Here is a 15,918-nt window from a genome sequence, read left to right as displayed (position 1 = left end):
TTTCTAGATCGGACTCCTCTGCCTCGAAATCACCCTCAATCCTACTCCTGCTCCATTCCCATTCGTGTGATCGAGGTAGGTGCTTTTCCACTACACACACACTTATTTCCATTCTTGTTTTTGTTTTTTCGCACGCTTTCATCGCGTGCTGTTTCTCCGTCCGATCGACCATCCTTCTCCGGTAGCTGCTGCGTCCGAGAGGGGATGGCAAAAATGCGGTCCAATGAAGAGAAAGGTGGCAGGCACGTGACACACCAACGTCATAGTGACTTGGTGGTCACACCCTTCACATTGAGCCCTGAGCTGGCAGTGTCTGCGTGTATTCCAGCCTGCTGGGTCTGTGGTTTTGAAAAGCCTGGGTCGAGGCTGGGGCAAGCAATCTCTCCTCCCTATAGTCGCTTGGCCTAGCACAGGCAACGTTGTGTTGCCCCTGCTAGTCGCCCTCTGCATACATCCATAGCCGTTGCTCGGATACGAGCATCGTTGCCCCACCCTCCTTCTCTTCCTCTCGACATCACCCATCCGCCCATCCGACCAGTCTCTTCGGCGCAGGCACTGACTTCACTCTTTACTTCTCTTCCTCTATATTAAACCCACAACAGCACACCCATATCCCACAATTATCTCGGACCGCTTGACTGCTGCTCTTAGATAATTGCCCATCCACATATATACCGCAGTAACACCCACAGATTACATTTACTGGTGAGTCTTTTCCTTCCTTTCCCCGCCTTTTTTTCTTCTCCCCCCCCCTCCCCCCACTTTCTTCGGCACAAATTTATTTCTCCATCCATCCACGTGCATTTGCATTTCCCCTCCACCCTTGCCTCCTATCCTCCTACCCCTATCCAAAGCCGTATAAGAATATGATGGGGTGCATGTGCACCCCCATCTCTTGCCTACCACTCGGCCTTTCTTTCGTTTTGTCTGTCACTTTGTTCTGTTTAATCCCTGTATCAACACTTGCTTTCGCTACCCTTCCACTCCCTAATATTCAGTCCTTACTTACAAGCACATAATAATTAACGATCACCATGCTGACTGTTTTCCCACCCCTTACCACCGCTTCGTCTGCGCCCTCGCTCACTTGCCCGGACGCTCGCCCTGGCGCTAATCATGCTCATCCTATTGTAAAATCTGCAACACAGCCGCTCGACTCATTCAATATGAAGGCCACTTCCACCATCTCCAACAGGCCCTCTCGAAACCCCCACTATTCCAAGGCCAAGCGCCCGTCTATGGCTAGCTCCCATGGATCTCCGAACGGTATTGGGAAAAATCGACCCTCTTCCTCGACACAAACAACCCAACGTCGTGCCCTCTCCCCTACTTCATCTGTCGATGTTCTCAAACGCCAGCGAACCATCCAGCTCAACGCGTTGTCCAGAGACATCAAGAAACTATTGGAGGAGGAGTACCGCGAAGAGGTTATGGAATATATGCTCGATATGGAGGTTCGTTATATCCCTAACCGTATCAACATCTTGGCTAAGATGAATTTTAGAAACGCACCATGTCCTCGGCCGCAGCTATGGATATGCAGCCTGAACTTCAATGGGAAATGCGACCTTGCCTGGTTGACTTTCTTATCGAAGTCCATGTCCAATTTCGCCTTCGACCAGAGACGCTCTATCTCGCTATGAACATCGTCGACCGATATGTTTCTAGGCGAGTTGTCTACAAGAAGCACTACCAGCTTGTCGGCTGCTCTGCGCTCTGGATTGCTGCCAAATTCGAGGACGCAAAGGACCGGGTCCCCACTGTTCAGGATTTGCACCAGATGTGCCGAGGCACTTATGACGAGTCCGCGTTTATCCAAATGGAAGGACATGTGCTGGCGACCATCCAATGGACCGTCGGTCACCCGACCGCTGAAGCATGGCTCCGTATTGCATGCACGAGCGTGTGTTTCGAGGACACCGAGACACAGCACGTTGCCCGCTTCATCATGGAGACCACACTGTTCTACCGCGAGTTTGTTGATTTCCCCCCTTCGGTGCTAGCCAACGCCTCATTGCTTTTGGGGCGTCACGTACTCGGCAAGGCTCGACGAGTGAGTCCTTTTCCCTCTTTTCTGTACTGTTCCGACCGCTAACATGGCATAGGCTCACGAGATGACCCCCGAGATCCTCGAGGCGGTTCGTGTGTTGGACGAGCTCTACTCGACCCGGATACAAGAGATCTCCCCGGTTCTTGTGGACAAGTACAATCCGTCCTACTTTTCCAATGCATCGGCCAAGACTGTCAGATTCTACCTCAACGGCGGTCGCTTTGACTTTACCCCCATCCCCGTTCTTGCTCCTGTCACTCCCCTTCGCCAACCCCTCTCCAACCGGCCGATGTCTGTGTGCAGTAACACTTCGGATATCAGCACTCCGAGCAGCTGCTCGGAGACCGATGATGAGATGCCCATTACGCCTCACACCCCAATGTTCCCGCTGCACCCAGTCAACGCGCCAAACGCTCAGGACAAGGAGAACATCCCTTCGGGTATGACCGCACAACATGTCAACGTCTTCAAGTCGTACGATCAGGATACTTCGATGCACTTTGCTGCCCCTGGGCAGTTTAGTATCCTTTACGGGCAGCAACGATCAGCGCTTTCAGATTTGAACGCGTCAAGAGGATAAACGACACGTTTCCCCCGCGCTCAACGTACATTTACTTCGTCCCGCCTTGTCGACTCTTTTCGTTCCGGTCATGTGTTACTATCTCAATTTTATCATCGCTCTCCGTGCTCAACTTGCCACACTGTACTATCATACACGCACGATTTGACAACCGGTTTTTCTACTCTGCAACTTTTACACCAGCATGCATCTCACTTTCCATTGTCTCATTGATCTTCTGAACCCAACAAGGTTGCTCCGTCTTCTATACTACACGGACCCATACTGCTCGCGGACTGAGCTGGGTGGCAGGGTGGTATATGATTGTGCAGCTATTTTCGCATCGGTCCTCTGTTATCGGTCGCTGAATTTGGACAGTCCTTTCATCTTTCCTTCACTCGTGCAATTACCATCCTGTCGTACTTTGTTTTCGATCCCACTGTGCTCACATCATCACTTCCGTTCACCACATCCCTTCTACGTTAGCTATTCGAACTCCTTGCGGCGGTGTCGACCTTTCGCATTGTTATTCTTTATTTAAACGCACCTTTTTTTTTGCGTTGGTTGCACTGTAATAGTCCGTTGCTTGCGAGGGTTTGCTACCACCTCTGTTCCTATCAGTTGTCAAACTATACATCCTTCCTTGTGTGTCATATCCAGGTTGTCTAATGGACGGTTTAGATGCAATGCAAACCATCGTGTGATCAAACGAAATGACAGCAAGGTACCTCGGCTTGAGAAAGGCTCCGAACTGTGAGAGTCTAATCAAGCGGTCATGTATGTAAGCTCAGCCACCGATAAGGAACACCCACAGCGACACATGACTATATGCACGCAGCAAGGTATATACAGCTTCTATCAATTTATCTTTACATTCCAGGATTCTAGGGCTGTTAGATGATGGAATAGAACAGATGTTTACGCTATACAGACTCTTTCCCCCCAAGAGAACCAAACTCCCTACCTCATGATGGAATCATAGACTCAATATTCCCAACATGCCTCGCCCCTGCTTTCCGGGGCCATAGTTCCGCGAAATCCCTCGGTTGAAGCATCATCCCCCTCCATCCCCTACTTGAATTTTCGGGCTCACCGCTGAGTAGTAATCACTTTCGTAATTTCGGGGGGGATCGACCAAGCGAGTAGTATCGGATCCACCTACGGGGCCCAATCTCACGAATCAACTCAGTCACACGTACCTTTGAGTACCCGAATCTTTAGATTATAATCCCGACTATTTTCACGCCCCAACGCGCCAATAAGGAGGAGTGGTTTCAAAAATTGGAGGCGCCCTTCACACAGTTAGTCGCAATAATCTCGGTCCGGCCGTGATCGCAATAGCTCTGATGAAAGCTTAGGCATAACAGACGCATGCAGGATGATGGCACGACTGCTCGTAATTTCTCTTATGACCCCTAATAGCTATGGCAGACTGTTTACCAGGGTTAACTCCGCTAGGCGCCGAAGCTACTTGACTACACTCTTTTGTATTCACTGGCAACCAAGAACAAATAGATAGTTTACATGCGCGAACGAATGCTCCTGCTGCACATGGTGGTTTTCAACGCACCATTACTCCTAGACGAGGGTCCACTCATCGCCTTTCTTCTCGATGAAGACTGCTCGCTTCTCATCCAGACTAATGCGCCCGGCGTTGAGGATCGCGGTCGTGAGGACAGTGTTACGGATCGTAGGGAAGCCTTGTTTGTCAAAGTCCTCAGGTTTGGCGCCACCAGAGTTTACGAGACGTGCACCATCGATAAATTTCTCGATAGAGATATAGCCGTAACCCCGCTGGCCGTCAAAGTGACCGGTTTCGGAAGGTGTGTACTAGAATATTACCAAATTTGTACAAATGAGCAGGAGCGGTCAGTCATCGAGCAAAGGCCACTAACCTTCATATAGAAAGGATTATACCAAGTAATTCCAGCACCGTCAACAGTGACGTCGTAGCCGCGATGCGCTTGGTCGACGTGAATGTCTCCCTTCTCCGCCATATAGTGGAAATGTTGTGCCGAGTGAATACCTGCTCCCAATGGCGCGGTCCACGAGGCGGTATAGACACCAGTTCCCTTGTGCTAGAATATGATTTACGAGCTTGGGTTCAGATACCCATTCGGATCATGTGTCAGATCCAACTGACCTTGGGGGAACTGTACGATTGCCAGTCTACCAAAAGGGTGATAGTGTCTTCCGTTTGGGGGACACAGTTGTAAGGCTCCGAAGTTGCGATACCGGTTGCAGCCGATGCAACAACGCGAGTAGGGTATGCTTTGTCTTGTAACATCCACGCGCAGATATCGATATGATGAGAGGACAGATAATAGCTGAAATATGGGCATAAGTCTAACTTTGGTGCGGAGGTGGCGTCAAGGCGCGAACCTAATATCAGAATCCTTTCCTGCCCATGCACGGAAGGTCTCCAATTGTGACTTGGGTTGAGACATCCACGCGCTGAAGAAGTTGAATTCGCCGAGAGCGGCGGCGCGACCTTTGTAGGGAATGAGTTTCATGACTATGCTTCCACATCTCACAAAACCTACCGCGCGCATCGGAATACGCAGGATCATAGCGCTTGTGGTGCTCGACCCAGCATATAACACCGTTCTTTTCTGCGAGGGTGATCAGTTCATTGTGATGAGTGAGTAGTTGTGTCGCGGGCTTGGTGACCAATACGTGAAGCTTGCGTTCGATAGCGTACTTGGCGATAGGATAGTGGGTACCTATGCAAATATTTGAATCGAAAGATGAATATCAAAGCAAAAAGCTTGCTCACTGTCGGGAGTGAATATGATGACCGCAGCACCAGGCTCGAGAGCGTCGATCGCGGCCTTGTCTGTTGAGATCTCGGTAAATCACCGAATATTGGGAATCAAACGACGGAACGTACAAGCCTCTGGGTCAGTCTTGTTTTCTTCGGGATAGGATGTAAACCTAAGTTGCATACAATGTTAGTCAGGAGGCTGGCCGCGTAGAGGCGAACACTCACGTCAAATCTAGATCCTTGTAAACTTGACCGATCTTCTCGTCCAGATGTTGGCGAATGGCCGGGAATTTACCTCCAGAGACTCCAACCATGCCAAGTTTATCGACCTGAGCCCAAATTTATTGAAATAAGTGATACCCTATGCTAATATGCGCCCCTACCTTGCCCAATCGGCGAAGATCGAAGAGCGTGAGCCCAACGACTCCAACTTTCTTGTCGGATTTGGATGCTCCGGAGCCCGTCCATCCCGTAGTGTACTCTCCCTGTGATAGTGATAGAATGAGAATCCGGAAGCGATTGTATAGGGTGATGTACTCACAGTACCGCCTGTTGATTGCGCATATGCTCAATTGGACTGAAGAACACTGCAAACGACGACCACTTACACATAAGAACGTCCAATTTCTTTTGCTCAGCCATGATATAGATGAAAAGGTGCTGCGATGAACGTGTGTGGTAGAACGTGGTTGCTAGTTTGTTGGCTTTAATCTCGGCGCATATTTATGGCCCGCCATCAAGCGCACTCTAGTGTGAGTTTGCCCGGCCAGTCGGGCCGGCGGAGCCGGCACGTGCCCTTGGCGCTTGACATGGCGGGCCGTCATTCAACGCAAATGCTGGAAATGATAGGTTAAGAATAGTTCAACCATCTATATCCGGTCACATCTTTCTAGCGCTCTCACATCTCTGCAAGTAGATATCTCAACCTTATGTCATGTGGAGTTTTTGTGGTTCTTGAATTTTGAAACAGGAGCCTGCCGAGGGTCGATCTTGTGGGCTGTGTAGGCTGCCTATCGCCCATAGACCTCTTGCCAAATCCGTACTCGCTAGGCCTATACCTTCACAATCTTGACCAATAACGGACACCCTAGGGTGGGTCGAGGCCGAATAGGATTAAGGACGTGATCCACGAGCCGGAATTTGAATCCCACAGCCTCTATTCAGATCATATTACCCTTCTACCTTTGGCCATCCCATCAACCTTCAACTTGGTGAGACAACGTGTTTTTATCACCCCGAACCGTGACCGAGGCGTGACAGGTGAAATACGGTCCAGACAAGGATGGTCAAGACAAACCTAGTGGCAATACCGACGAGTGATGTACGTGATATCGGGGTTGCCGCAAGCGGTGAATCCACCCTGTTCCTGATTAAAATGTCGTCAAAGCTGCGTCGCAACCGAGATAGTCACTTGGAGTTGGGGCCGGGATGAGCATAGGAATCCAATAGTTAGCCATCGACTCCTGGAGACGCGTTGGATCGTGATGCGGCATTGAATCTCCATAAACTTTGAATTACATTATTAGGAGTAACTTGCAAGCGCTGACAGTGCGACCTAAATAGGTGTTCTTCTTTGACCGATCTTTAACTTGTAGCTCTCAGCGTCATTACAAAGACATGAGTTCCGTAGAAAGCCAAGCACAACTCAATTTTTTGAAAAAATTGGACCAGGTGAATCGCTTTTGTATATTAATTACTTGGAGCCATGGGCTAGAAAACTCAGTACCTTAATTCCACTCTTGCTCCTTTCTCGCACGTGAGATTAAAGTTGGGCTTTTGACGGGTCTCCGGGCATGCGGAAACGACTGTCCACGAGACACTGGCCACGGGCGACAAATGTGCCGGTTTTTATGACCTTTAGTGCGATCTGGGATCCCTAGCTGTGTCTCTGGTCCAGGATATAGGGAGCCGATATTGCATCCTTCCCACATTACTGTTCCTACTTTATTGTGCGAGCGGTGCGGATAAATGGTGCTCATACTATGTGTAAAATTGACATTTATATATAATATGATCCTGTTGCAAGGAGTTCATCTATTGTGACCGCACAATAGGGAAAGAACCAATTCCGACACAGTTTGAATTTCAGGAAGTCCTATAGGAACCCGGTGGAATGGCTGGGACTCGGTTGGTGAGAGCAGCTTTGATGACTCAGTCCCTGTCTTGAAGAGCACGTATACACACCTTTGTAAGTCAAGTCCACCTTACGCAGTTCGATGGATCATAGGAAATCGTATAGTCGGCGAAGGCCTGTATTCAGCATATTCTAGTGTCCTCTGACACGTTCAATCGAGAGATTTGCCCTCATTCGGAGTGCCACAGCCGAGCAAGGTGGTTGTATGCGGAGTGGATCTTGCCCAAGCGCCGGCTAGCTGATTTGTCAGAGTGGAGGCATCATGCTCAGGGCCGGCGTCGGAAATCAGTCAGCAGAGGTCGGAAGAATCTCAGTCAGCAAAACGTCCACGACATATAAAACGGTGAGTACGTTGCCAGCGCGGCACAATCCCCTTTCTATTGACTCCTGTAAACTGTACGTACCGCATTGATTGAAAGAGAAGAGAATTGGATGGAAAATCGAGGGTGTTGGGAGTGGATTGCTATCTGCTTTGTGGATGGACTTGTGGTGGCAAAATTCTGACGGATGAGTTGCAGAATTAACAATGGGTCGCCGTCCCGCTCGCTGCTACCGCTACTGCAAGAACAAGCCGTACCCCAAGTCGAGGTACAACCGTGGTGTCCCCGACCCCAAGGCGAGTCCGTCATGGATAGGGTTTAGTTTAATTTTGCTGAGTAATTTCTTGGGAATATTTTAGATCCGTATTTTCGATCTTGGTCGCAAGCGTGCCTCGGTCGATGACTTCCCCTTCTGCGCCCACTTGGTCTCGGATGAGTACGAACAGCTATCGTCCGAAGCTCTGGAAGCCGCCCGTATTTGCGCCAACAAGTACGTGACGAAGACCTCCGGAAAGGATTCGTTCCACTTGCGTGTGCGCGTACATCCTTTCCATGTTATCCGCATTAACAAGATGTTGTCCTGTGCCGGGGCGGATCGGTGAGTTTTCGTTTCCTCCTGATCGGGTGGGACAATTCCTTATTCTTGTCGCAGTCTCCAAACCGGTATGCGTGGTGCGTGGGGCAAGCCATACGGCACTGTCGCCCGTGTCAACATCGGCCAGATCATCCTTTCCATCCGTACCAAGGAATCCAATGCCGCTGTTGTAATGGAGGCTCTCCGCCGTGCTCGCTACAAGTTCCCCGGTCGTCAAAAGATCATCATCAGCCGCAAGTGGGGTTTCACCAACGTCAACAAGGAGGAGTACCTCAGGTTGAAGGAGGAGAAGCGTGTGCTCCAGTAAGTGATGACGTATTGGCTGATCAATGTGAACTAACAAGGCTGTAGGGATGGTGCCTACGTCCAGTACATCCGCCCGAGGGGCAACTTGGAGACCAACCTCCGCAACCAGCTCCGCGCTTGAGTGCTTTGTACCTCGCATTCTGATTTGTACGTGTATTGATTTGGTGGATTGTGTGTGACGTTTGTGTGTTCCTTGAGATGCTTCATGAGCTTTCATCCCTCATATTCATTACAATGCCTTGTTCTAGTGGGCATTGGTTAAGGGAAACGGGGGAAAGATGAACTTTCTTGTTGTGTGCCTTCGGGTGCTCACAGGAGTAGCTTTGGTTTTCTAGCAAAGTTACTCGGTAATACATGATACATTAATTCAATATAACTGCATTTTACATTCCTTGTTTGGGTGACCGAGAAACCAACATGTGTGCAGAAGCGAGGAGTCATCCTGATTCCTGATATTGCATCATTCATTGGTTGCTTCGTGCCTGTCTGATCAGGGTCCGAATGCGCCCTGCGGAGCCGTCATTGAAACCGCGCTAACATAACATTGCGGTGATTCTGACCGGTGCATGTTGACTCCCCTGGACTTCGGCCTATAATAGCTGGGCGGCTATCTAACACAAACCACAATCGATCCCGCCCTCTTTCTATCTTGTGCGACACTTGGTCTCTTTCTATATTATGGCCCGCACCACACGTTCTTCGGCCAAGGCGGCGGCGGCTCGCCAGTACAGATGCCACTGATACCCAGCTGCGAATGACACGACAACGGCAACTGCGCCTGCCTCCAAGTCAGACCGACGAAGAAGGCCCCGGCGTCAAAGAAGCGACTCGGGCCGATACTGACACGCAGGACGACACGGCCGATACTTCAAAGCCAGCCAGTCGCAGTACCACCAAACGCACCAAGAAAAGCGCCGCCAAAGAGGCTGCCGATGACGACGACGATGCTGACATGGCCGACTCCACATCTGCCACAACTCCCAACGATGCGTCAGGGAGTGCTCAAGCCCAAACCGACGCAAAGGATGCTACTCCCCCCAAGAGTAAAACCCCCGAGCCTCCTGCAAAGATGGTCTCCGTTCTGAAACGGGGTGCCGCACCGGTCGACCCATTGTCGCCTCACCTCGTTTGTGAGTTTCCGATATTATATTCTGTTCCGCAATTGGTTCAAACGTCTGAGACAACTGTAATAGCCACCCATCAAGTTTATGTGGACGACCAGGGTGAAATTTGGGATGGTGAGGTGCCTTTATTTAGTGTTTATACAACTTTCTAAATAAAAATTCAATAGCCATGTTGAATCAGGTAATTTGTGCCTGTGCAATTAACATAGTGATGCAAGTATTGACCATGATTGCAGACTGACGCAATGAATAACAACAACAAGTAAGCCCTTTTCTGAGAGCACTCTCAATCCACTAACCATTTCTTTAGATTCTACGTTATTCAACTTTTGCATCCTTCTAAAGATAAGAATTCAGTGTCTCTTCACGTACGCTGGGGGCGAGTGGGAGAGAGTGGATCATCACAAGACAAGGTGTGCTTCCCCGGTCGCTACTCCCTTCCAGAGCTGGCTGAACCGGGTTTGACACCAGGGCCCCTGGTCGCCTGATCGAGCAGCCCAAGAATTTCTGAAACAGTTCAAAAGTAAAGCCGGGACCGACTGGAGCAACCGTAAAACCATGCAGCCTAAAAAGGGTATGTATTCAAATGACTAGTCTTGATGCATAGCTGTGAACATATTATGCTCTAGGAAAATACATGTGGCTTGAGCGTGCATATGGAGATGACGATGAGGAAGACAATGGTAAAGGAAAAGCCAAAGATGAGGATGGTCCTCGCGCAAAGACCCCAGAACCCACGCTTGGAGCCGAGTTACTCGTGAGTGTTACAGTCACTTTTCGATCCAGCCGGGTCTAATTTCTTGTATCCTAAAGGATCTTGCAAGCTTGATATTCTCGGCTAGCCTTATCCAGGCGGCACTGTCCGAAATGAACTATGATGCAAACAAGGTCAGTCTTACATGAATGAATGCTTTCCTTCATGAAAAATTGACGCATAGTTATCTAGCTGCCATTGGGAAAGCTCGCTAAATCCACCATTCTGAACGGGTTTACCGCCCTGAAAGGTATCGCTGAAGTGCTTGCTGAGCCAAATGGCGCCAAGGCTGCAGAGCACGGCGGACAACGACAAGCTTGCATTGATCTAACGAATGCTTACTACTCGTAAGAATACTATATGTTGAACACCGTATATTTAGACTAACTAGAACAGGGTCATTCCTCACTCGTTTGGTCGTCGTCATCCTACTATTATCGATCGTCCCGAGATCCTCAAGAGGGTTGTTGGTTCCTTCTGCCTTTATTCGGCACTCAACTCATCTCTTTTATAGGAACTCGAGCTTGTGGACGCATTAGGCGACATGGAGATTGCGAACAAAATCATGTCCGATAGCCGCCCCAGGGACGCGGACGGAAATCCTGTCAACCCACTTGATGCTAACATGCGTTCATTGGATCTCAAGTTTATTGACCCTGTTGCCCGAGGTACGAAATAATTCGCTGAATTCATCTCGTCATTTGGCTCAAAAACTATCTACCTTCAGGCAGCAAGGAATGGAGCACCATTGCTGACTACATGACTGGTACTCACGGTGCTACTCACTCGAATTATAAGACTAGTCTGAGAAACCTATTCCGGGTCGAACGGTAAGCAGAGCTCTTTGTTCTATACCTACTTCAACTCATACATAATCATGCTACCAGCCATGGCGAGACCGAAAACTGGAACAACGCTGGGTGGGGAGATCTCAAGGATGGAGAAAAGATGCTGCTTTGGCATGGATCACGTAGCACCAATTTTGCAGGTATTTTGAAACAAGGTTTGCGCATCGCACCTCCTGAAGGTAAGTTTCGAATAAATTCCATCCTAACCCAGCTGAACCAACGATATTTTAGCACCCGTAACCGGATACATGTTCGGCAAGGTCAGTACATCCAACTCTCAAGTGAAACAATATTCAATTTATTCGATTTAGGGTGTGTACTTTGCCGACGCCTTCAGTAAATCGGCAAATTACTGTCATGCTGGGTTAGCTATTACTTGCTATCAATTTCCCTTGTATTTGGCTAACTGGTTCTTATCTTATTAGACAAAGTAAAAATATTGGTATTATGCTGCTTTGCGAGGTGGCCGTAAAGCCATACCTTGAATTGAATGATTCCGACTACTATGCCGACCAGAACAGCAAGAATAATGGCAAAATGTGGGGTTCATGGGTTTTCAAAAAATACCTTTTATGCTAACCCTTATCAATAGTGCAACCAAGGGTGTCGGAAAAGCCCAGCCCGGCGAATGGCAAGATTGTTCTGATGCCTTGGACCGAGAAGATCTCAAGGGGGTGGTTATGCCAAAAGGTGGACTAAAGCAACTTAAGCCGCCTGGCGCATGGCTGCAATATAACGAGGTAAGCATACGCTTGACACCAATTGAACAGTGGACTAATTATTCATGTTTAGTATATTGTATACTCCCCTAACCAAATCCGTGTGCGGTACTTGTTGATGGTGGACATGAAATACCACTAAAAATTTGGGCTGGCGGCCTGTGCTTGAAAAGTCTTTAAGGCGGTTCCATTTCTCCATTGTATATTATGTTTCTTGTATGTCTTTCGCCCACTTGGTGTGCTTTAATGACATTATTTATTTTGATACTATAAATGCGCGTAATACTTCTGATTTCTTAATAAACATCAATCGGACATATCAGATCATATCGCCGGCCCGAACAGGTCCGACCAGAACTGAAGACTTATTTGGGAACTCCAGTCGCCAGCATCATTGCCCCGACCAAACTTGTCTTGATCCTCTATCCTCGACCGCGTGTGCTCATTCAACGATAACATGCTCGGAATTTATCGTGCCGCACGAGTGTCACGCTATTCCCTGCCCTCCCCAACACGGTATGCTTGGGCCGGAAGCATGGTGCAGCGTTGTAAGCTGATTTCAACGCTGGACTCTACTACCACCTTGTGCTTGTCGCACAATGTCTAACGCTCCAACTGTCCCAACAGATGCATCCACAGGCTCGTATGAGCGTATCAAAGTCTCCAACCCGGTCGTCGAGTTGGATGGCGATGAAATGACCCGTGTAATCTGGAAGAAGATCCGGGAGGAGGTAGGTAGCCACTCTCGCAGTGTCGATCGTCACAACAGAGCTGAAATATCTACTAGCTCATCTTGCCGTATCTGGACGTTGACATCAAATACTACGATCTTGGTATGGAGAATCGAGATGCGGTAAGTCTGTTGCTCGATGACATCTTGTAGATCTTCCAGCCTATTCATTCGATTTATCAGACGGATGATCAAGTCACTGTCGATTCGGCTATGGCCATCTCTAAATACAATGTCGGAATCAAGGTGTGACATCGAGCTTTTGGATGAGATAATTTCGATTAAAGTTATTGATAGTGCGCCACCATTACGCCCGATGAAGCACGAGTGAAGGGTATGACGTTGTTTAATCGCCAGTTGTGTAGTTGATTGATTTTGCTGCAGAGTTCAAACTCAAGCAAATGTGGAGATCCCCCAACGGAACCGTGCGTATTGCGTTTATTGCTCTCATATGTGTCTCTTATCTTAGAATAGATTCGCAACCTGTTGAACGGCACTGTGTTCCGCGAGCCTATCATCCTTGAACGAATCCCGAAGCCCGTCCCCGGCTGGGTCAAACCGATTGTTATTGGGCGCCATGCGTTTGGTGATCAAGTAAGATAGCAGGCGTTGCTTTACCTGGACCGTTAATTCACACCACACAGTATAGGTCTACCGACTTTATCGCCCCTGGGCCAGGGAAGCTTGAGCTTACCTATACACCCAGAGATGGCGGCAAGCCAACGACTTTGAATGTTTACGACTTTGAGAGTCCAGGTATCGCGCTTGCCATGTACAATACCGATGAGGTCAGCGATTCCAAAACTTTATCCAGCTACTCCGACTAAATTCAAGTTACTAGTCCATCCAAGGGTTCGCTCATGCATCGTTCAAGATGGCACTGGAAAAGAAGATGCCGCTCGTATGTCTCCTTCTCTTCCCCTGTTGCGTGTATTGTAACCTGACATCTTGCATTTGTAGTACATGTCTACCAAGAACACCATTTTGAAGAAGTACGACGGTCGCTTCAAGGATATTTTCCAAGAAATATACGAGAAGCAGTACCAAAAGGAATTCGAAGCTGCGGGCCTGTGGTACGAACACCGTTTGGTATAGCAGCCTAGACAACCATTTAGCCGAATATATGCTAATCTGTTGATCCAGATCGATGACATGGTTGCCCAAGCGATTAAGTCTTCTGGTGGATTTGTGTGGGCATGCAAGAACTACGATGGCGACGTTCAGGTATAGTGACGTTCACCCACCGGGAATGACTACTATATAGGTTATTTATGGATACTATGTAGTCCGATATTTTGGCGCAAGGTTTCGGATCTCTCGGAATGGTTTGTTTTTCATAGCTCCATGGAGTTCGAATCATACTCACGTAGCATTATACGCTCAGATGACATCGGAACTTATCACTCCTGACGGTGGAACTATCGAAGCCGAGGCAGCACACGGTTCGTCCAATTACGTTTGGTTTGTCAACGCTGGCAAATTAATATGGTTCTAGGCACGGTAACCCGTCATTGGCGAGAGCATCAGAAAGGAAAAGAGACATCAACCAACCCGGTTGCTTCAATCTTTGCCTGGACTCGTGGACTCGCTTTCCGCGCGAAGTTGGATGGAAACGATCAGCTCAAGGCTTTTACCAAGAAGTTGGAGGACTCATGCACCGAAGTCATTGACAAGGATGGGATCATGACTAAGGATCTGGCACTTGCTATTCACGGTAAAAGGTAGGCTTCCTTGTATTCTTTATGTGGTTGAGAATACGCTAAGGCATTGCTATAGTATGACTCGGGAACACTGGGTCACTACCACCGAATACATGGATGCTGTGAACGTATGTGCTGGTTTTAACAAATACACAACCCATGACTGAACAGAGATTATAGGCCAAACTTCAAACCAAACTCAAACCTCAAACCAAGCTGTGATCCGAAGGCTGGATAAAAAGGCCCTATGAATATAATGAATCATGGGCTATATCGTTTCTTGTGCATTGTTTTTAGCACTAAATGATATGAATACCAAAACGTCAAACATACGCGCATATATTGAGAATATGTATGCCGATGTGTTGTGAAACTAGATCACATATTTTGAACCACCATTTAAGAGACCTCTTATCAACAGTGACTACTTTCTACGCCACACCCCCAAACGCTCCCTGCCCTCATGAGTTGGTCGGCTCGTAGTGGGTGCTACATTCACGACATTATCCCATGATTCCTTAAGTACAGCGGAATAGGCATCGAAATCTACGGGAAAAGGTGGCCCATCATTCCGCCTACGACCCGGATCTATCGGATACATGAGCGCGATAAGATATCCGCCAGGTCTGACAATTTCTGTCATGCGCTGACCCCAAGACTTTCGGAGCTCTGGTGGGATAGCACAAAAGAAACTAGGGCCAGTAGTTTAATTACTACCAACACAGTAATAGAGACAAACTACTACGTGTAGTCATATACAAGATCAAACGGCTCCTCCGTCAGTGAGGGACTTTGAAAAAAATCAAGTACTTGAAATCGGACATTGATATTTTCTGCATCAGGTTGCGACAAGAGGTATCTAAAGGACTTGGAGCAATGTATTCCTTAGTAGTGATAAACTTCACTTACTTTTGTGCCTCACTGACCGCAGTGGCAGAAATATCCGCGCCAATGACATGATAACCTTGAGACGCTAGATAAATTGTGTCGTATCCCTAGCGGACTGGTTCAGTTAACCAAAATTGACTGGTAGCTAAATTAGATGACTCACTCTTCCGCACCCTGGAACCAGAGCTCTCCCAGACCTTATCATCCCTAGATCGCTCCAAATATTTGTCTCAAATACCTGTCGCAGTGGTGGCTGCGGCACCCCAGCATCCCATGGGGTCACACCTTCTTGCCTTGCATAAACCACAATTAGTGTTTTATCTCTCAAGTAATTCCTGGACATTAAACATGCCATGCAGCATCCCATCCGTTCTGCTCCTGTTCCTCGGATTTGCACTGGGCAAGTAACGCACGTACTCTCAAAACT

General features: G+C 48.4%; 5 protein-coding genes across 5 annotated transcripts; 4 read left to right on the top strand and 1 right to left on the bottom strand.

The window, feature by feature from the left end:
• Nucleotides 1-1,034: 1,034 nt before the first annotated feature.
• On the top strand, nucleotides 1,035-2,630 carry RhiXN_00635 (Cyclin, N-terminal domain; the record flags this gene model as incomplete). Its single annotated transcript, XM_043320454.1, has 3 exons — nucleotides 1,035-1,454; nucleotides 1,505-2,053; nucleotides 2,106-2,630. The coding sequence occupies 3 exons, from the start codon at nucleotides 1,035-1,037 to the stop codon at nucleotides 2,628-2,630; spliced, it is 1,494 nt and encodes a 497-aa protein (XP_043179466.1).
• A 1,557-nt stretch (nucleotides 2,631-4,187) lies between these two features.
• Nucleotides 4,188-6,015, bottom strand: RhiXN_00634 (oxidoreductase family, NAD-binding rossmann fold protein; the record flags this gene model as incomplete). The annotated part of the gene is made up of 11 exons (XM_043320453.1): nucleotides 4,188-4,439; nucleotides 4,505-4,687; nucleotides 4,753-4,936; nucleotides 4,992-5,100; nucleotides 5,153-5,332; nucleotides 5,386-5,445; nucleotides 5,500-5,543; nucleotides 5,599-5,702; nucleotides 5,757-5,858; nucleotides 5,915-5,922; nucleotides 5,982-6,015. The coding sequence occupies 11 exons, from the start codon at nucleotides 6,013-6,015 to the stop codon at nucleotides 4,188-4,190; spliced, it is 1,260 nt and encodes a 419-aa protein (XP_043179465.1).
• A 2,018-nt stretch (nucleotides 6,016-8,033) lies between these two features.
• Nucleotides 8,034-8,849, top strand: RhiXN_00633 (ribosomal protein L16p/L10e; the record flags this gene model as incomplete). The annotated part of the gene is made up of 4 exons (XM_043320452.1): nucleotides 8,034-8,108; nucleotides 8,187-8,425; nucleotides 8,480-8,725; nucleotides 8,774-8,849. 4 exons carry the CDS (start codon nucleotides 8,034-8,036, stop codon nucleotides 8,847-8,849), a joined length of 636 nt encoding a protein of 211 aa, XP_043179464.1.
• Nucleotides 8,850-9,482: 633 nt separating this feature from the next.
• RhiXN_00632 (poly(ADP)-ribose polymerase PARP protein) lies at nucleotides 9,483-12,315 on the top strand (the record flags this gene model as incomplete). Its single annotated transcript, XM_043320451.1, has 18 exons — nucleotides 9,483-9,858; nucleotides 9,922-9,966; nucleotides 10,020-10,033; nucleotides 10,089-10,114; nucleotides 10,163-10,265; nucleotides 10,324-10,426; nucleotides 10,482-10,609; nucleotides 10,666-10,740; nucleotides 10,799-10,953; nucleotides 11,003-11,072; nucleotides 11,121-11,274; nucleotides 11,334-11,436; nucleotides 11,494-11,633; nucleotides 11,686-11,714; nucleotides 11,766-11,818; nucleotides 11,880-11,993; nucleotides 12,047-12,194; nucleotides 12,247-12,315. 18 exons carry the CDS (start codon nucleotides 9,483-9,485, stop codon nucleotides 12,313-12,315), a joined length of 1,905 nt encoding a protein of 634 aa, XP_043179463.1.
• A 457-nt stretch (nucleotides 12,316-12,772) lies between these two features.
• Nucleotides 12,773-14,825, top strand: RhiXN_00631 (Isocitrate/isopropylmalate dehydrogenase; the record flags this gene model as incomplete). Its single annotated transcript, XM_043320450.1, has 15 exons — nucleotides 12,773-12,904; nucleotides 12,961-13,026; nucleotides 13,087-13,149; nucleotides 13,201-13,237; nucleotides 13,288-13,328; nucleotides 13,378-13,497; nucleotides 13,548-13,691; nucleotides 13,745-13,804; nucleotides 13,864-13,992; nucleotides 14,047-14,127; nucleotides 14,190-14,228; nucleotides 14,288-14,345; nucleotides 14,399-14,624; nucleotides 14,680-14,731; nucleotides 14,784-14,825. The coding sequence occupies 15 exons, from the start codon at nucleotides 12,773-12,775 to the stop codon at nucleotides 14,823-14,825; spliced, it is 1,290 nt and encodes a 429-aa protein (XP_043179462.1).
• Nucleotides 14,826-15,918: the final 1,093 nt, after the last annotated feature.

This window comes from Rhizoctonia solani, chromosome 4 (genome assembly GCF_016906535.1).
Source record: "Rhizoctonia solani chromosome 4, complete sequence".
In the NCBI taxonomy this organism is placed as follows: Eukaryota; Fungi; Basidiomycota; class Agaricomycetes; order Cantharellales; family Ceratobasidiaceae; genus Rhizoctonia; species Rhizoctonia solani.
Note: the sequence above shows the minus strand (reverse complement) of the source record. Positions and strands in the feature narration are given on the sequence as shown.